This window comes from Neoarius graeffei, chromosome 21 (genome assembly GCF_027579695.1).
Source record: "Neoarius graeffei isolate fNeoGra1 chromosome 21, fNeoGra1.pri, whole genome shotgun sequence".
NCBI lineage: Eukaryota > Metazoa > Chordata > Actinopteri > Siluriformes > Ariidae > Neoarius > Neoarius graeffei.
The window spans coordinates 55194963-55210733 of record NC_083589.1 but is presented as its reverse complement, the minus strand read 5'-3'; the positions used below and the strand labels follow the sequence as shown (position 1 = coordinate 55210733).

Genomic DNA, 15771 nt, shown 5'->3' with positions numbered 1-15771 from the left:
AAGTATATTTTTGTGTACGAAGTATACTGATATCAATGTACTTACAGTATACTTGTAAGTAAACTAATCTAATACTTCTTGGGACTAAATCGGCTCACTTTTAGTTTATATAAAGTATACTTTAAGTCTAAGAGAAGTAAACTCAGAGTATACAACTAGTATTTTTTATTTTGTACTGCAAGTATACCACAAGTAAACTTGTATACTAATAGTTTTACTTGTTTTATACTTCTAGTCCACTTTTTAGTTTACTAAAGTATACTTTGTAGTATACTGGAAATATACTATTGGTTTACTCGTTATGCAGTTCTTAGTTTATAAAAGTATACTTTATAGCATATTGGAAATATACTATTAGTTACTGGTTATATACATCTAGTCCAATTTTTAGTTTTGAAGTTTACTGCCGTTACCCTTCTAGGTATACTATTAGTTTTCTAGCCCGAACCCTTACCTCATGCACACTACCAGTAGACAATTTAAGTGTTTTGTACCTTAAGTTACAATGAAGTTATAAAGGTAAGAATTCACAAAATAACAACAGACACTCAGGATTAAGAACATATTCATTTTCTTTAAAAATCAAAATTTAAAGCAACATTGCATTAAATACCAAAGTATAAAAACATGGCAATGAGAACTGAAATTGACGTCCAAGCTCGAAAGAAAAAGAAATAAATAAAATTTAATTATCCCACTCAGGAGAAATTAAAAAAAAAAAACCTTATCTGGAGCCACAGACATACCTAAGAGTCAACAATGCTGTCTATAAGGCACAAATATTTTAGTACTTTATTACACTTTTGTTAAGTATATCTTGATCAAAAGTTGAAGTATAAGCTTAATATACTTAGACTTTTCGATATACTTTTCAGTATAAGCCAAGTATACTTAAGTATAACTTTATTAAGTATATCTCTGATAAGTAAATAAAAAGTAAACTGAAAGCATACACTCTTATTTTTAGTTTAAAAGAAGTTTACTAGAAGCACACTTGAATAAACTTCTTTTTTTTGTAAGGCAAGCTGGAGCCTCTCCCACCTGACTATGGGCGAGAGGTGGAGTACAACCTAGACAGGTCGCCAGATCGTCACAGGGCTGACGCACACAGAGACGCAACCATTCACACTCATGGTCACACGTACGGTCAAGCCAATAATGGATTTTCTCAATGTTCAGACAAACCAAACCTCAATATACCCAAACAGGCCAAAATATTCCATAACTGATTGTGTGTGTGTGTGTGTGTGTGTGTGTGTATTTGAACCACATTGTAGTTGTGGTATATTCTTTTACTTTTTACTAGAGCCGCGGCTACAATTATCGACACCTTAACGATCTTTTGGCCGTTGCAAAAGTAGAAAAGAAAGACTTTTAATATGTAAATTGTACATGAATAATTACTCAAACTTTCACTGGGGGGGGGAGGAGTTGATTCCCGATTACTTGGCGTATCAGATCAAGTGACACCGTTCCACAAGTATTGACACCTTTGTCCACAGTTATCGACACCCAAATGATTATTTATAAAAAAAAACAAAAAACAGTATGTGGTATTAAGTTAACAAAACAGTTTATTTCAGATTTGTTTTCCATAGAGTTATATTTAGTACAAAATATCTTTGATATAAATATATGGGGCGGCACGGTGGTGTAGTGGTTAGCGCTGTCGCCTCACAGCAAGAAGGTCCGGGTTCGAGCCCCGTGGCCGGCGAAGGCCTTTCTGTGCGGAGTTTGCATGTTCTCCCTGTGTCCGCGTGGGTTTCCTCCGGGTGCTCCGGTTTCCCCCACAGTCCAAAGACATGCAGGTTAGGTTAACTGGTGACTCTAAATTGAGCGTAGGTGTGAATGTGAGTGTGAATGGTTGTCTGTGTCTATGTGTCAGCCCTGTGATGACCTGGCGACTTGTCCAGGGTGTACCCCGCCTTTCGCCCGTAGTCAGCTGGGATAGGCTCCAGCTTGCCTGCGACCCTGTAGAACAGGATAAAGCGGCTAGAGATGATGAGATGAGATGAGATAAATATATGGATGTTGGTGTTTATGTAAACGAGGAAGTAATTGTAATGTTTGTAAACAAATGAACTGATAATGTTCAACCTGCGTCAGAAAATCTTTCTGCTCCACTTTCTAAATATTTTCATAGATTACATTTTGTTAATCATTCGTCATTGTTTGTATTAATTTCTAGTTTTGTAGTTTACCAATAAATATCAACAGGGAATCGACACTGTAACCGCATGAAACTCCAGGTCAAAGGTCGCGTGTCATTCCTCGAACCAAAATACAAAATGTCTACTGATATTGTAATATGTGGTTGATATTTACAACACACTGCAAAAAAAATATTTTCTGAATGAAATAGAAAAATCTCAATATTTCAAGTATGTAATTTTTTTTTATACGTTAGGAATTTAATTCTGGTCTAATTCTATTTATTGCAATCGGATTCCAAATACTCTATAAACATTCCATTCTGTTATGAATCAGAAAAAAATATTATAAATCACAGCACTTTTATTTTTCTAAAGTACTTCATCTACTTCAACAATGTTCCACAAAGATAGATCGATCCATAACAGTTGTAAACATCCCTTAATTCCACAGGGTGTCGATAATGGTAGACACTGGTGAAAGTGATCACTATTATTGACGCCTCACGCGCGTGACTTCTCAAACGCGCGTTTAGATACAAAACAGCGACTGTCAAATGAAAGCGTAAGACACAAAGTAGGTTTCGACGAGGAGATCATGAAATATCGGTGAATTTGATCAGTAAAAACATGTCCATGATCTTTCCACCATGCTTACCTGCGATGATAACATCCGGGTTTTCCGAAAAATTGTTGATCGTGCTGAAAAAAAAAAAAAATCCATCTCAGGTAACAAGATCAAAGGGCAAGGGCGGGTTTTCTGGTTGATTAATAACTTGTAATTGAAACTCATCTTTGTAAAATTGTTTTATTGGTAAATCTGAAAAGGCGTTGATAATTATGTACTGTCGATAATTATAGCCGCCGCTCTAATATGACTATTCAGATTCATTTTTGTAACATTTTTCATCTGTACTTATATATATATATATATATATGACAGAGGTGTATATAGAATATACATATGATTCCACGCTTATGGGTACTGACATGGGTACATGAACTTATTCACCTAAAACCATTTCTTTTTTTACCATCAGGTCACAAAACATGTAATCTTTAATGAATGATATGTTAAAAGATAACTTTAATTTTCTGAGATGTAATAAAAACATATTTATATGCCAAAGTCAAGCCTATGAGTTCCAAAATGATGTCTGTTACATTACTTCTGTTACGATTGTCCATCTCGCGTCTGTTAATTACAGTCTAGCTATATACCATGTTAATCTTATTGAAAGAATGTGTATGTTTATTCTACTACACATGTTTATTAATTATATTTGCTAAAACATCACCTTCCTATGTTTCAAAAAGTAATTCTACATTGTTAAAATTGAGAATATATATGTCCACAACACTTCTGTTACGTTCTGACTTTGGCATATAAATATGTTTTTATTACATCTCAGAAAATTAAAGTTATCTTTTAACATATCATTCATTAAAGATTACATGTTTTGTGACCTGATGGTAAAAAAAAGAAATGGTTTTAGCTGAACTTTTATAAATAAGTTCATGTCCCCATTTCAGTACCCATAAGCGTAGAATCACTCATATATATATATATATATATATATATATATATATATATATATATATATATACACACAACAAAAATAAAAACTTTACACTCGTTTCAAAGTCAATAATTTGAACATTTTGGAAAAATAGGTTTGAAATAATGATTGTATTCAATTATCTTGTCATTAAAGATGCTATAGCATACAGATCATGTTTGTCATGGAATCGGTTCCACCGGAAATGCGACGACAATGTCCATGATCAAAAACTGTGAGTCACAACTTAATGAAATCATGTCAATATCAGGTGTGTCCTCTATGGGCGTTCACAACTGCGATACAACGTCTCCTCACGGATTGGATGATGCGTCTGAACACAGCTTGGGGAATGCACCGCCATATTTGTACCAACATGGCACCAAGCTCCTGCAAGTTCTGTGGAGGGTTCCTTACGGTCGGCTGTGGTGCCAGTTTGATGGAGACGTGTCTGGAGATTATGGATGGTCTGTCGACTGCATCCCATAACCCTCGCAACGTCAGTGACGGATGTTCCCGTATTCAGCATGCCAATGGCATGTTCACGCTGAATGTTTGACAGTCGTGGCATTGCAAATTAACGAATAATTAACCATAAAACCTTGTTTTTCTGAGATGACACTCTACTCTGCTACCGTGAGATCAACTGCACATGTATCAATAGGTCACGTCACTTGTGTCACGTGATTTTAGCGTGCAGTGCTCTCGCACGTGCTACGTAGGCCCGACCAGTAGAATGAATGTGTGACGTAATGCCCTTGACAATGCATTTAACCATAATCACAACAAGAACTCTTTCAAGAAAAGTTTCTAAACACTATTTGAAAAATAATGAGCGTCAAGTTTTTATTTTTGCTGAGTGTATATATATATGTATATATATATATCGGTATATATATATTAGTGCTGTCAAAAATGTCGCGTTATTAACGCGTTAACTTGACTCAATTTTAACGGCGATAATTTTTTTATCGTGAGATTAACGCTCTGTGACATGATGCCACGCCCCGCACAGCCAGAGTCCTCTGCCCTCCCCCGAAGAGCCACAGTGCTCGGCTTAGGTTTCGTTTTCCCATCAGCGGCTCCAGCCCCACTTTGCAGTGGCTGTGACAAGACGTGTTATGCTCTGCAATAAAAAAAAAAAAACATTGGTATAACCGGTGTTCGAACTATGCTGATATTTTCGGGGGGGGGGTCCCTTTTTTCCCTTGGGGGGGTGCTTGTCTCAGAGCGCGGATCTCCATCGCGCGCTCACTTCGGATATGCAAATGCTTCCCATTACACATGATTGCTATGTCAATAAACATCATTTTGCCAATATTTTAGAGACCCCCCAACATTTCCCAAATCATGTTTTCAAGGGATCTCGGATCCCCCGAGTACCCCCGTAGTTTGAACGGTGAGCAAGCCCATTCACTTTTTTATGCTGATAAGAGAATTACAATGGTTTTTCATGTGACAAAAATGTGATTAAATTGCGATTAATCGCGAGTTAACTATGACAGTCGTGACGTTAATCGCAATTAATTATTTTAATCGCTTGACAGCACTAATATATATATATATATATATATATATATATTCTGAATGGTGTGTAAATTAAAACACAGTGATGTTTTCCTGAACTGAAATACGTTACTCAGCTATAAAGTCCTTCATGCCTGTTGAGACCGGATCTGTCTGAGGATGTTCAAGGTTTTTTAGAAGCAGCAGTAATGCAGAAGACGGTGAATAACATTGTTTATTCAATAAATAAAACACAGGACCATACACTCATATAGAAAATGTGACCTTTGATAAATTAACATCTGTCCAGACAAGCAGACATTTGGTGTTTGGCTAAACACGCTATCGTAACTGGACATGGGAACAGTGCAAAGTTCATACAATGTGAATGAGAAAGCAGTACTCAGATGCCCATTAAAATAGTCAGTGTAATGATTTTCTTTTCAATAGACCATAAAAAAAAAAAAGTTTACGAATGCACCTTGTTCATAATTGTGTACAGAGCTACAAATTTTCAGACGGTATACAGATCCATAGAAGTAAACAGTATATAATATGTGAATATATGTGTGTGTGTGTGTGTGTGTGTGTGTGTGTGTGTGTGTGTTGTCCCTGTGGTTCTTCCTCATGATGACTGGCTCAGTGTTCATACTAGTCTGTTAAATCTAATTTCGGGTTTGGCAGCGTGTCGGAAACGTGACTCATGATTCGGGCTCACGCTACAGGGTCGTCACTAGAACACTTGCCCTCGACAGCAGGGTGTATTGAGAACAGTGGCTTGTTGACCCACAAACACACAACGTTCTCTTGCATTAGCCGCACAAATTTGACAGCACGGTTTCACGACGGCCTCCGTCCAGCTGCTCATCAGTCTGAGCCTTCCTCCTGGTTCTGAAGAATGGGATCTGAGGACGGGATCAGAAATAAAAACATGAACACACAGATCCGAATTCAAGTCAGAACCGAAAGGAGACAGAAATTCATCTTGCTCCGGATCAGTGATGAACTCTGACCTGTCAGTGTACCGACGGGAAGGACGGAGTCAGTGGTGATGTCACTGGTGGGGATGAAGCTGCTCGGTGATGGGACGATTAGCACCGCACTGTCGCCTATCCCACTATTCACTGCTTCCTCCTTTAATTTCGAACTCTAATTTAGAAAAGAGAGAGAGAGAGAGAGAGAGAGAGAGAGAGAGAGATCAGGCCAGAAGTGGTTACATGTGTGGAAAAAAACTGGGGTCCAATATTGTATACATTTTTATTTCATAATAATAATTTTGTAACAGCACTATTATTATCTTATTAATAAACAGAAAATTATTAATAAACGGAGAGATGATCAACTACAATCAAAATGTTGTTGAATATTCAGTTTAGTTATTATCGAGAATTGATAATGGCAACTTAGTTAACAGCAATTGTAGTAAAAACAGCAAACATTTATTTACTAAACTACCAAAAAAAAATTATTAATAAATGTTTAATTTAGTTGCATTAATGTATTTATTAATACAGAGATGGAAACCAGTATAAAAAAATACTACTAAAGTAATCGTCCAGTTTTTAATTATTTTCTAGATTTGAATGACTTATCTGAAGCTTAAAAAAAAAAAAAAGTAATAGCAGCATAAATCTAATGTCTCATCTCATTATCTCTAGCCGCTTTATCCTGTTCTACAGGGTCGCAGGCGAGCTGGAGCCTATCCCAGCTGACTGTGGGCGAAAGGCGGGGTACACCCTGGACAAGTCGCCAGGTCATCACAGGGCTGACACATAGACACAGACAACCATTCACACTCACATTCACACCTACGCTCAATTTAGAGTCACCAGTTAACCTAACCTGCATGTCTTTGGACTGTGGGGGAAACCGGAGCACCCGGAGGAAACCCACGCGGACACGGGGAGAACATGCAAACTCCGCACAGAAAGGCCCTCGCCGGCCACGGGGCTCGAATAAATCTAATGTCAATTTTATTTAAAAAAAAAAGCAAGCTGTTTTTATGATACAAAATGGATCCACAGCAGTTACATATTAACCACATTTGTAGTACTTGAGTCCGACTCGTGCCCTAATTTTAAGGACTCATGAATCGACTTGGACTCGGACTCGTGCATTAACTGCATTCGGACTCGTAAATTGGAGACGAGGACTCGGATTTTTTCTTTATTTTTTTAACATGCCATAATAATTTGGCGTAAGATATTTATATCGACATTAATTTTATACTAATTTTGTGTAAGAGAATGCACATTCACCTGTTCATACGTCATGTTCAGGAACAAACTAACGTTAAATGTGGCGCTAAAATGCCTGGAGAGAACGCCGCTAGGATTGTCCGCTTTGCTTATACAGACTTCTCGTGCAGTGGGAAAAAATGCACTGCTATGTGTTCAATATGTAGAAGAACTATCAAGGAGACGACGGGGACGACCTCGAACTCCAATCGTTATTTAGTAAGACTCCACCCAGAGAAGGAACTGACATGCTATGTTCATTGCTCTGTTGATAGTGGGCGGGGCTTGCTGAGCGATGAATGAGCTTTTTTATCTGTAGCCTGTTCACTAAAATGAGGCAGTCGAGCAGTAACATCAGTCTAACACAGTAGCAGAGACGCTTTCACATAAAGGCAGCAACAGCCACCGTCAAATGGTGCGGGTGGAGTCTTGTTCTCAGACTCGACTCGAAATTTTCTTTCATGACTTGGACTGGGGGGCGGCACAGTGGTGTAGTGGTTAGCGGTGTCGCCTCACAGCAAGAAGGTCCGGGTTCGAGCCCCGGGGCCGGCGAGGGCCTTTCTGTGTGGAGTTTGCATGTTCTCCCCGTGTCCGCGTGGGTTTCCTCCGGGTGCTCCGGTTTCCCCCACAGTTTCCCCCAAAGACATGCAGGTTAGGTTAACTGGTGACTCTAAATTGAGCGTAGGTGTGAATGTGAGTGTGAATGGTTGTCTGTGTCTATGTGTCAGCCCTGTGATGACCTGGCGACTTGTCCAGGGTGTACCCCGCCTTTCGCCCATAGTCAGCTGGGATAGGCTCCAGCTTGCCTGCGACCCTGTAGAACAGGATAAAGCGGCTACAGATAATGAGATGAGATGAGACTTGGACTGGAACACTGGGGACTCGAGACTGGACTCGAGGTTTAGTGACTCGACTGCAACACTAATATTAACAATCTAACTAGTTTCGTTTCTGTTAGTGGAAAATTCATGAATAAAAAAAATATTAATAAATCAGTGTACAAATTATAAAAATAAATAAACATAATGGCCATCACAGCACAGATTCATTTCATGATAAAATTCCAGCTGTTTAAAAATGAGGCACATTAAGTAAATGTCCACTGCAAAAGTTTTCATTTACAAAAAAAAAAAAAAAAAAATCACAGCTGAGAGGTTCGAGCAAAATATATAAACAAAACAGGGAATTCAGAGAGAGAGAGAGAGAGCTTTTTGGACTCTTATTACTTGTAATAATGTGAAACACATGAAGTGTCTTTTTGCTATAAATTTCTTCTCTCTCATTTTGTCCTAAGGGTATGTAAACTTTTGCACACTACTGTGCTTAAAGTGCCTAATTTTGAACAGTTGGAATATTATATACCCTGTCCACACTAGGGATTTTGTACCGATACGATACTACTTTCGTACTGCAACACCTGTCCACACTAGCAACTATACCGGTACTGTAGCGGTATAACTATCGGTACGAAACCCACAAATGTATGGGTTTCGTCCCGGTACTGCAGCGCTTCGCTGTAGTGTGGACAGATGAAGCGGTTCTGTATCGATACAAATATAATGCGCATGCGCAAAGTCACACACCTCAATCGATGTCTTCGCTGAATAAAATAGTGAAGAACGGAGATTCGTTTTCTTCGTTTCTTTCTCAACTGCCTCGCACGTTTTATACAATTTGACTGAATAAATGACCACCAGAAATACAGACTGTACATTGACAACAAAAAGCGCACACACGTCGTTTCATCCGCCATATTCTCGGAAGGAAGTTACTCGGTAACCACGGAAACATTTCGCGCACGCGCATTTCAACTACTGTGAAAGAAAACCGCAAACATTTCTCACTAGTGTGGACAGATGCACTAAACTGTACCGGTATACTTTGTATCGATACAGTTATACCATTATCGTACCGGTATATATGTGAACACAGCTATAATGATATAAATACGTGATGTGAATCATGAGGGGGTCTGTGGAAAGGTTTTTACGTGGGAAAGGGTCTCCGGCTGCTCGATGGCTTTAGATGACTGTAATCGTGTCTCTGCTGGGATCCAATTAACGAAATCAGAGCGCGAACTTTCTTCTGCGTAAACAAGTGCTTTAGATTCAGGCCTTAGCATTATAAGGTTCTTGATATGGATTAAGAACGAACAGACTGGTAAATGTTTCATACTGAACCTTTCGGACCTACAGCGGATATAAAAAGTCTACGCACCCTGTCACGGAATTGGCAAGAGGCATCTCTGCAAATCTAAAGGAGAGGGGGGCCTTGCACTCCCAAATTTTCTATTTTATTATTGGGCTTCAAATATTACGATTATGACGCATTGGTTAGATGAACGTGCTTTCCAATGAAGGTACCGCGCCTTTAAATTTGATACCTGGTGGGTGCGCAAGTTCCAATAGAATAACTAGAACCAAACAAAGGGAACTCGCGCACCTATATGCCGATATAATAATGCACTTTTATTGCATATTAAAACAAACAAAAAGTGCTACCCAAGTGAAAAGTGCAAACGTTTCGGTCACAATCAGACCATCCTCAGTGCAAACAATTAAAAATAAAGACACGCCCATATATAGACAAGGGCACGTACACGGAAAACAGGTAGTAGGTCTACAACCAAGCTTGAATACAGGTTAGGGTGCATGGATAAAGACATCCCATCATCAGTACCGTTCCTGTTATGATTTAACTAATGACATAATTTATAGTCATAATAAATGTCATAAGGAAAGAAAATAAAAAATAAATAAAAAAAAATATATTTAAAAAATTATATTATATATATATATATATATATATATATATATATATATATATATATATATATATTTAAAAAATAATAAAAAAATAAAAAATATATAAGTGCGATATATAGGGGGGACTCTAAATCGCCAGTTGCAAGACACTTCAATGAAGCTAAACATTCGGCTAATGTTCTTAAGTTTGCTGGCATTGACCAAGTTCTCCCTAATCGTCGTAGTAGCTGTACTAGCCAGTTTTTACTTAGATGTGAGACCTGGGTCCGGTTTCACTAAAGTAGTTTAGACTGGTCTATGGGTTAAGATTGGTCTTAAGTTTCTTTATAGACCAGTCTAATGCAAGTAAGACAGTTTCACAAAAGTTAAGACTAATTTTTTAAGTCTAATTTTAGGCTTAAAAAGTAAGACACCCTCCCCCCAGTCTAATATGGGTCTAAGGGCTATAAAATTTAATAATAAAAAAAACAACAGTCAAGCCATAAGTGCCATCAATGTCAATAACTACAAGAAAGCTTGAAACGTTAAGGCAGTGAAGTACATTGCAAGTATGTAATACACAAATTTAGGCTATTATAATCTAACTATAAAGTACAAAGAACAAACAGTGTAATGCCAGCTTATTCATTTTATTACTTATAAATATATATAAATAATATAAATATCAATTCATTTATGCAGATAATTACATCACCACTCATCACTTATCTCTCTCTCTCATGCATTCACACACACACACACACACACATCACTCCTCCATCTGCGCGAGTCTCTTCAATTTAAGTTGCAGTCTTTCCTTTTGGTAGGCTCTTCGTGTAGTGTCACATCCGCGCAGGTACTGGGTGATGACAACTCCGAGGGTGAAGGAGCCTCAGCTTCAACGTTGCTAAGGGAGTTGCTGCTGGGTCTGGCGAAGCCGGTTACTCCGCTCTCCTTTCCTCCTTTCACTCCCCAGAATAAGGGCGACTCGTCGCCATAAATGTTGATGACCATTTCTGTGGTTACTTTTAGTTTCTTCAAACCCCCTCCTCCAGTGGGGGTGTTTTTACGCACGGCAGCAACATCTCTTCTCGCAGATGGATTAACGCTATTCACAGACGACGTTATTTTTTCCCACACTTCATGTTTTTTCTTATTGCTACATTCTTCGCTGAATTTGCCTAATAAAACGTCTTTGTAGGAATTAAATTCCTCTAACATAGCCAGATTTTCCGAGTGGCTAAACGGCACTGAACGACCACTGTCCGCCATTTTTTTTGTTTTGAAAAGAGTCTTAAAATACCCACAGTCCTTTGCAGCATAGTACGACTTAAGATAGTCGGAGTCTTAACTGCTTTGTGCAACAGTATTTGTTAGACGTCTATGCTAAGCCCGACTATACCCGCTGTCTAAGTCAAAGTCATAGTCTAACTTAGTGAAACCGGCTGCAGATGGATTTTTTATTTAAAAACATTGCAACCGAATGGATTGAATGATGATTTTGACTTGACTTGTTTTCTATGAATAGCTTGTACACTTAGTCTTACGTTTATTGTCTGATTGTTTTTTTTCTGTTTTTATTTTTAATATATTTTATTTTTTTATATATATATTTTTTTTATTATTTTTAAATATATATATTTTTTGTTGTTGTTATTTTCTTTCCTTATGACATTTATTATGACTACAAATTATGTCATTAGTTAAATCATAACAGGAACGGTACTGATGATGGGATGTCTTTATCCATGCACCCTAACCTGTATTCAAGCTTGGTTGTAGACCTACTACCTGTTTTCCGTGTACGTGCCCTTGTCTATATATGGGCGTGTCTTTATTTTTAATTGTTTGCACTGAGGATGGTCCGATTGTGACCGAAACGTTTGCACTTTTCACTTGGGTAGCACTTTTTGTTTGTTTTAATATGCAATAAAAGTGCATTATTATATCGGCATATAGGTGTGCGAGTTCCCTTTGTTTGGCACTGGTTAGATGACACAACATCTCCACCAAATTGGCTTAAGTTGGAACAAGAGGCATGTCAACCCTACTCGTTGGGAGCCATCCTTCTGTCTCCGTCCGTCGTTGAAAAGTCTGTATACAAGAGCAGTATAGTGATCCACATAGTGATGCGCATTTGGAAAAAAAATTAGATCACACTTTAACTTACCTCCCATATCCTATGTCCTACCCATTGTCGGAAACCCTGGTTTTCCACCATCTAATCTGGACTGTGCTTTTAAGCTTTGGAAAGGGGTAGGCATCCACACAATAGGAGACTTGTACATTGGAGATACATTTGCACAACTACAGAGTAAATATAAGTTGCAAGGGATGGACCACCTTAGATATCTGCAAATAAGAGACTATGTAAGGAAACACCTACCAAATTTTGAGACCTTTGCAGGTTCTAGTCTAGATGGATGTCTCCGACTCACATCATGCTCGGTTAAAGCAATATCTTACATATATAACACTTTACAATCCCTTAGTCCAGTTGATTCCAACCGGATAAAATCGAAGTGGGAGGAAGAAATGGGCATTGTGATCTCTGATATAAGATGGAAGGGGGGGTTGGAGCACGTCCATCGATGCTCTAATAATGAAAGACGCTGCTTAATTCAATTTAAAATCCTACATCGTCTTCACTATTCCAAGGAGAGATTACATAAAATATATCCTCTTTTTTCGTTTCCGGTTGAGAGTACGTCGTGCGCATTCTGGCTGCCGCTTCTCACCAGAGCTTTTTTAATTTCATTTTCTTTCTTTTTCAATTTTCATTTTTTTTTTCTCTGTGTGTTTGTGTAGTTTGATGTTTGAGTGTTTTGTCTGCTGGTCGTGGTGTAGCTCCGGATCCAGTTTTGGGCGTCGGTTCCCTCCAGGCCTTGGTTCGCTGTGGGTGATGCCTGTGCTCCCAGCTGTGGACTGCAGTGAGCTCGTTGCTCATTTAACATCGTGGTTGTCCAGCGCTCTGTGCTTTAACGCTTGGCCTGATGTTCCGAGCGATGTTGCTCGGTGGCGTCGTGGCAGCTGTGCAGGCGGTTTGGGACACACCAGCGCTCTGCGTGGCGGAGCTTCTCTGCTCGCTTTGTGGATCCACGGCGTGGTGTTCGAGCGATGTGGTTGACAGTGTCACGGCGGCGGTGCTGGAGATGTGGGACTCGTTTTCATGCGCCTTTTGGTGGGACTGTGGCTGCTACACCACGGGAATTACATCCTGACCCCTACTTGGTGGACTTTTTACTTTTATTTGTTATTATTTATTTATTTATTTATTATTTTTTATTATTATTATTTTTTTCCTTTTTTTTATAATTGCAAAGCATCCTTGGGTTTCTTGAAAGGCGCTATATAAATTCAACTTATTATTATTATTATTATCCTGAGCTCTCCCCGATGTGTGACAAATCCCTGTCAGCAGATGATCCACTACTACATAGCTTTGTTGACTGTCCCAAAGTTCAGGCTTATTGGATCAATATTTTCAAATCAATATCTGAAATACTTCAAATCCAGGCGGCACAGTGGTGTAGTGGTTAGCGCTGTCGCCTCACAGCAAGAAGGTCCTGGGTTCGAGCCCCGTGGCCGGCGAGGGCCTTTCTGTGCGGAGTTTGCATGTTCTCCCCGTGTCCGCGTGGGTTTCCTCTGGGTGCTCCGGTTTCCCCCACAGTCCAAAGACATGCAGGTTAGGTTAACTGGTGACTCTAAATTGAGCGTAGGTGTGAATGTGAGTGTGAATGGTTGTCTGTGTCTATGTGTCAGCCCTGTGATGACCTGGCGACTTGTCCAGGGTGTACCCCGCCTTTCACCCGTAGTCAGCTGGGATAGGCTCCAGCTTGCCTGCGACCCTGTAGAACAGGATAAAGCGGCTACAGATAATGAGATGAGATGAGACTTCAAATCCAATTGGAACCAGACCCACTAATTATCATTTTAGGAGTATCTGATGATACTATGAAGTTGACCAACACTCAGCAATGTTTCCTTTCCTACAGTCTTATTACTGCAAGGAGGTTGCTTCTCATGTACTGGAAAGAGAAGGAGGCCCCTCCTACAAAGTTGTGGCTCAGTGATCTTATGAACACACTCCACCTAGAAAGAATATGATACACTCTTATGGACAAACTCCCCTACTTTGATAAGGTGTGGTCACCTCTAATTAAGTATCTGGCAAATTAAAATCATGGTTCACTTAAAGGAACAGTCCACCGTACTTCCATAATGAAATATGCTCTTATCTGAATTGAGACGAGCTGCTCCGTACCTCTCCGAGCTTTGCGCGACCTCCCAGTCAGTCAGACGCAGTCAGACGCGCTGTCACTCCTGTTAGCAATGTAGCTAGGCTCAGCATGGCCAATGGTATTTTTTGGGGCTGTAGTTAGATGCGACCAAACTCTTCCGCGTTTTTCCTGTTTACATAGGTTTATATGACCAGTGATATGAAACAAGTTCAGTTACACAAATTGAAACGTAGTGATTTTCTATGCTATGGAAAGTGCGCACTATAATGACAGGCGTACTAACACCTTCTGCGCGCTTCGACAGCGCATTGATACGGAGCTCAGATATCAATGCGCTGCCGAAGCGCGCAGAAGGTGTTAGTACGCCTGTCATTATAGTGCGGACTTTCCATAGCATAGAAAATCACTACGTTTCAATTTGTGTAACTGAACTTGTTTCATGTCACTGGTCATATAAACCTATGTAAACAGGAAAAACGCGGAAGAGTTTGGTCGCATCTAACGACAGCCCCAAAAAATACCATTGGCCATACTGAGCCTAGCTACATTGCTAACAGGAGTGACAGCGCGTCTGACTGCGTCTGACTGACTGGGAGGTCGCACAAAGCTCGGAGAGGTACGGAGCAGCTCGTCTCAATTCAGATAAGAGCATATTTCATTATGGAAGTACGGTGCACTGTTCCTTTAATGTCAACAAGCTTGACGGAGGAATGGGGTGGAGCCTGGGGAGAGTCGGGAATACAACTCTGAGACTAAATTAATGGAGAGTCTTTTTTTTTTTTTAAATTGTTCATGTTTTTTGTTTTCTTTTGTTCTATTGTGTTTTGGTCCTGTGAGTATTTTGTGTGTGTACGGGCGTTCATGGGGAAAAAAGGAAAAAGAGCAACAAATGATGAAACGTGCGTGTGAAAGATACGCGACATACTGTATGTATATACTGTATATATGTATACATTGCTCAAATAAAACATATCTGAAACCCTAAAAAGTCTACGCACCCTGTTAAAATGATCGGTTTTTCTGATGTAAAAAAAAAAAAAAAAAAAAAAGAGACCATGATAAATAATTTCAAAACTTTTCGCACCTTTAATGTGACCTATAACCTGTACAGTTCAACCGAAAAACAAACAAATCTGTTCGGGGGAAAAAACATGCAGTAAAAAATAAAAAACGTACAGTAAACTGGTTGCGTAAGTGTGCACACCCTTAAACTAATACTTTGTTGAAGCAGCTTTTGATTTAATTACAGCATTCAGTCTTTTTGGGTCGGAGTCTATCAGCCTGCCACATCTAGACTTGGCAATATTTGCCCACTCTTCCTTGCAAAAGCGCTC

General features: G+C 39.2%; 1 protein-coding gene across 2 annotated transcripts in view; it reads right to left on the bottom strand.

Moving 5' to 3' along the window:
- Positions 1-5432: 5432 nt before the first annotated feature.
- dmtf1 (cyclin D binding myb-like transcription factor 1) overlaps positions 5433-15771 on the bottom strand; it is a 53034-nt gene continuing 42695 nt past the window's right edge. For both annotated transcript variants that reach the window (XM_060903362.1, XM_060903361.1), the window contains exons 16-17: positions 6229-6364; positions 5433-6120 (exon numbers count right to left, since the gene is read on the bottom strand). In XM_060903362.1, coding sequence (XP_060759345.1) covers positions 6083-6120; positions 6229-6364 — 174 coding nt within the window. In that variant the 3' untranslated portion in view covers positions 5433-6082. The remainder of the gene's footprint in view (positions 6121-6228; positions 6365-15771) is intronic.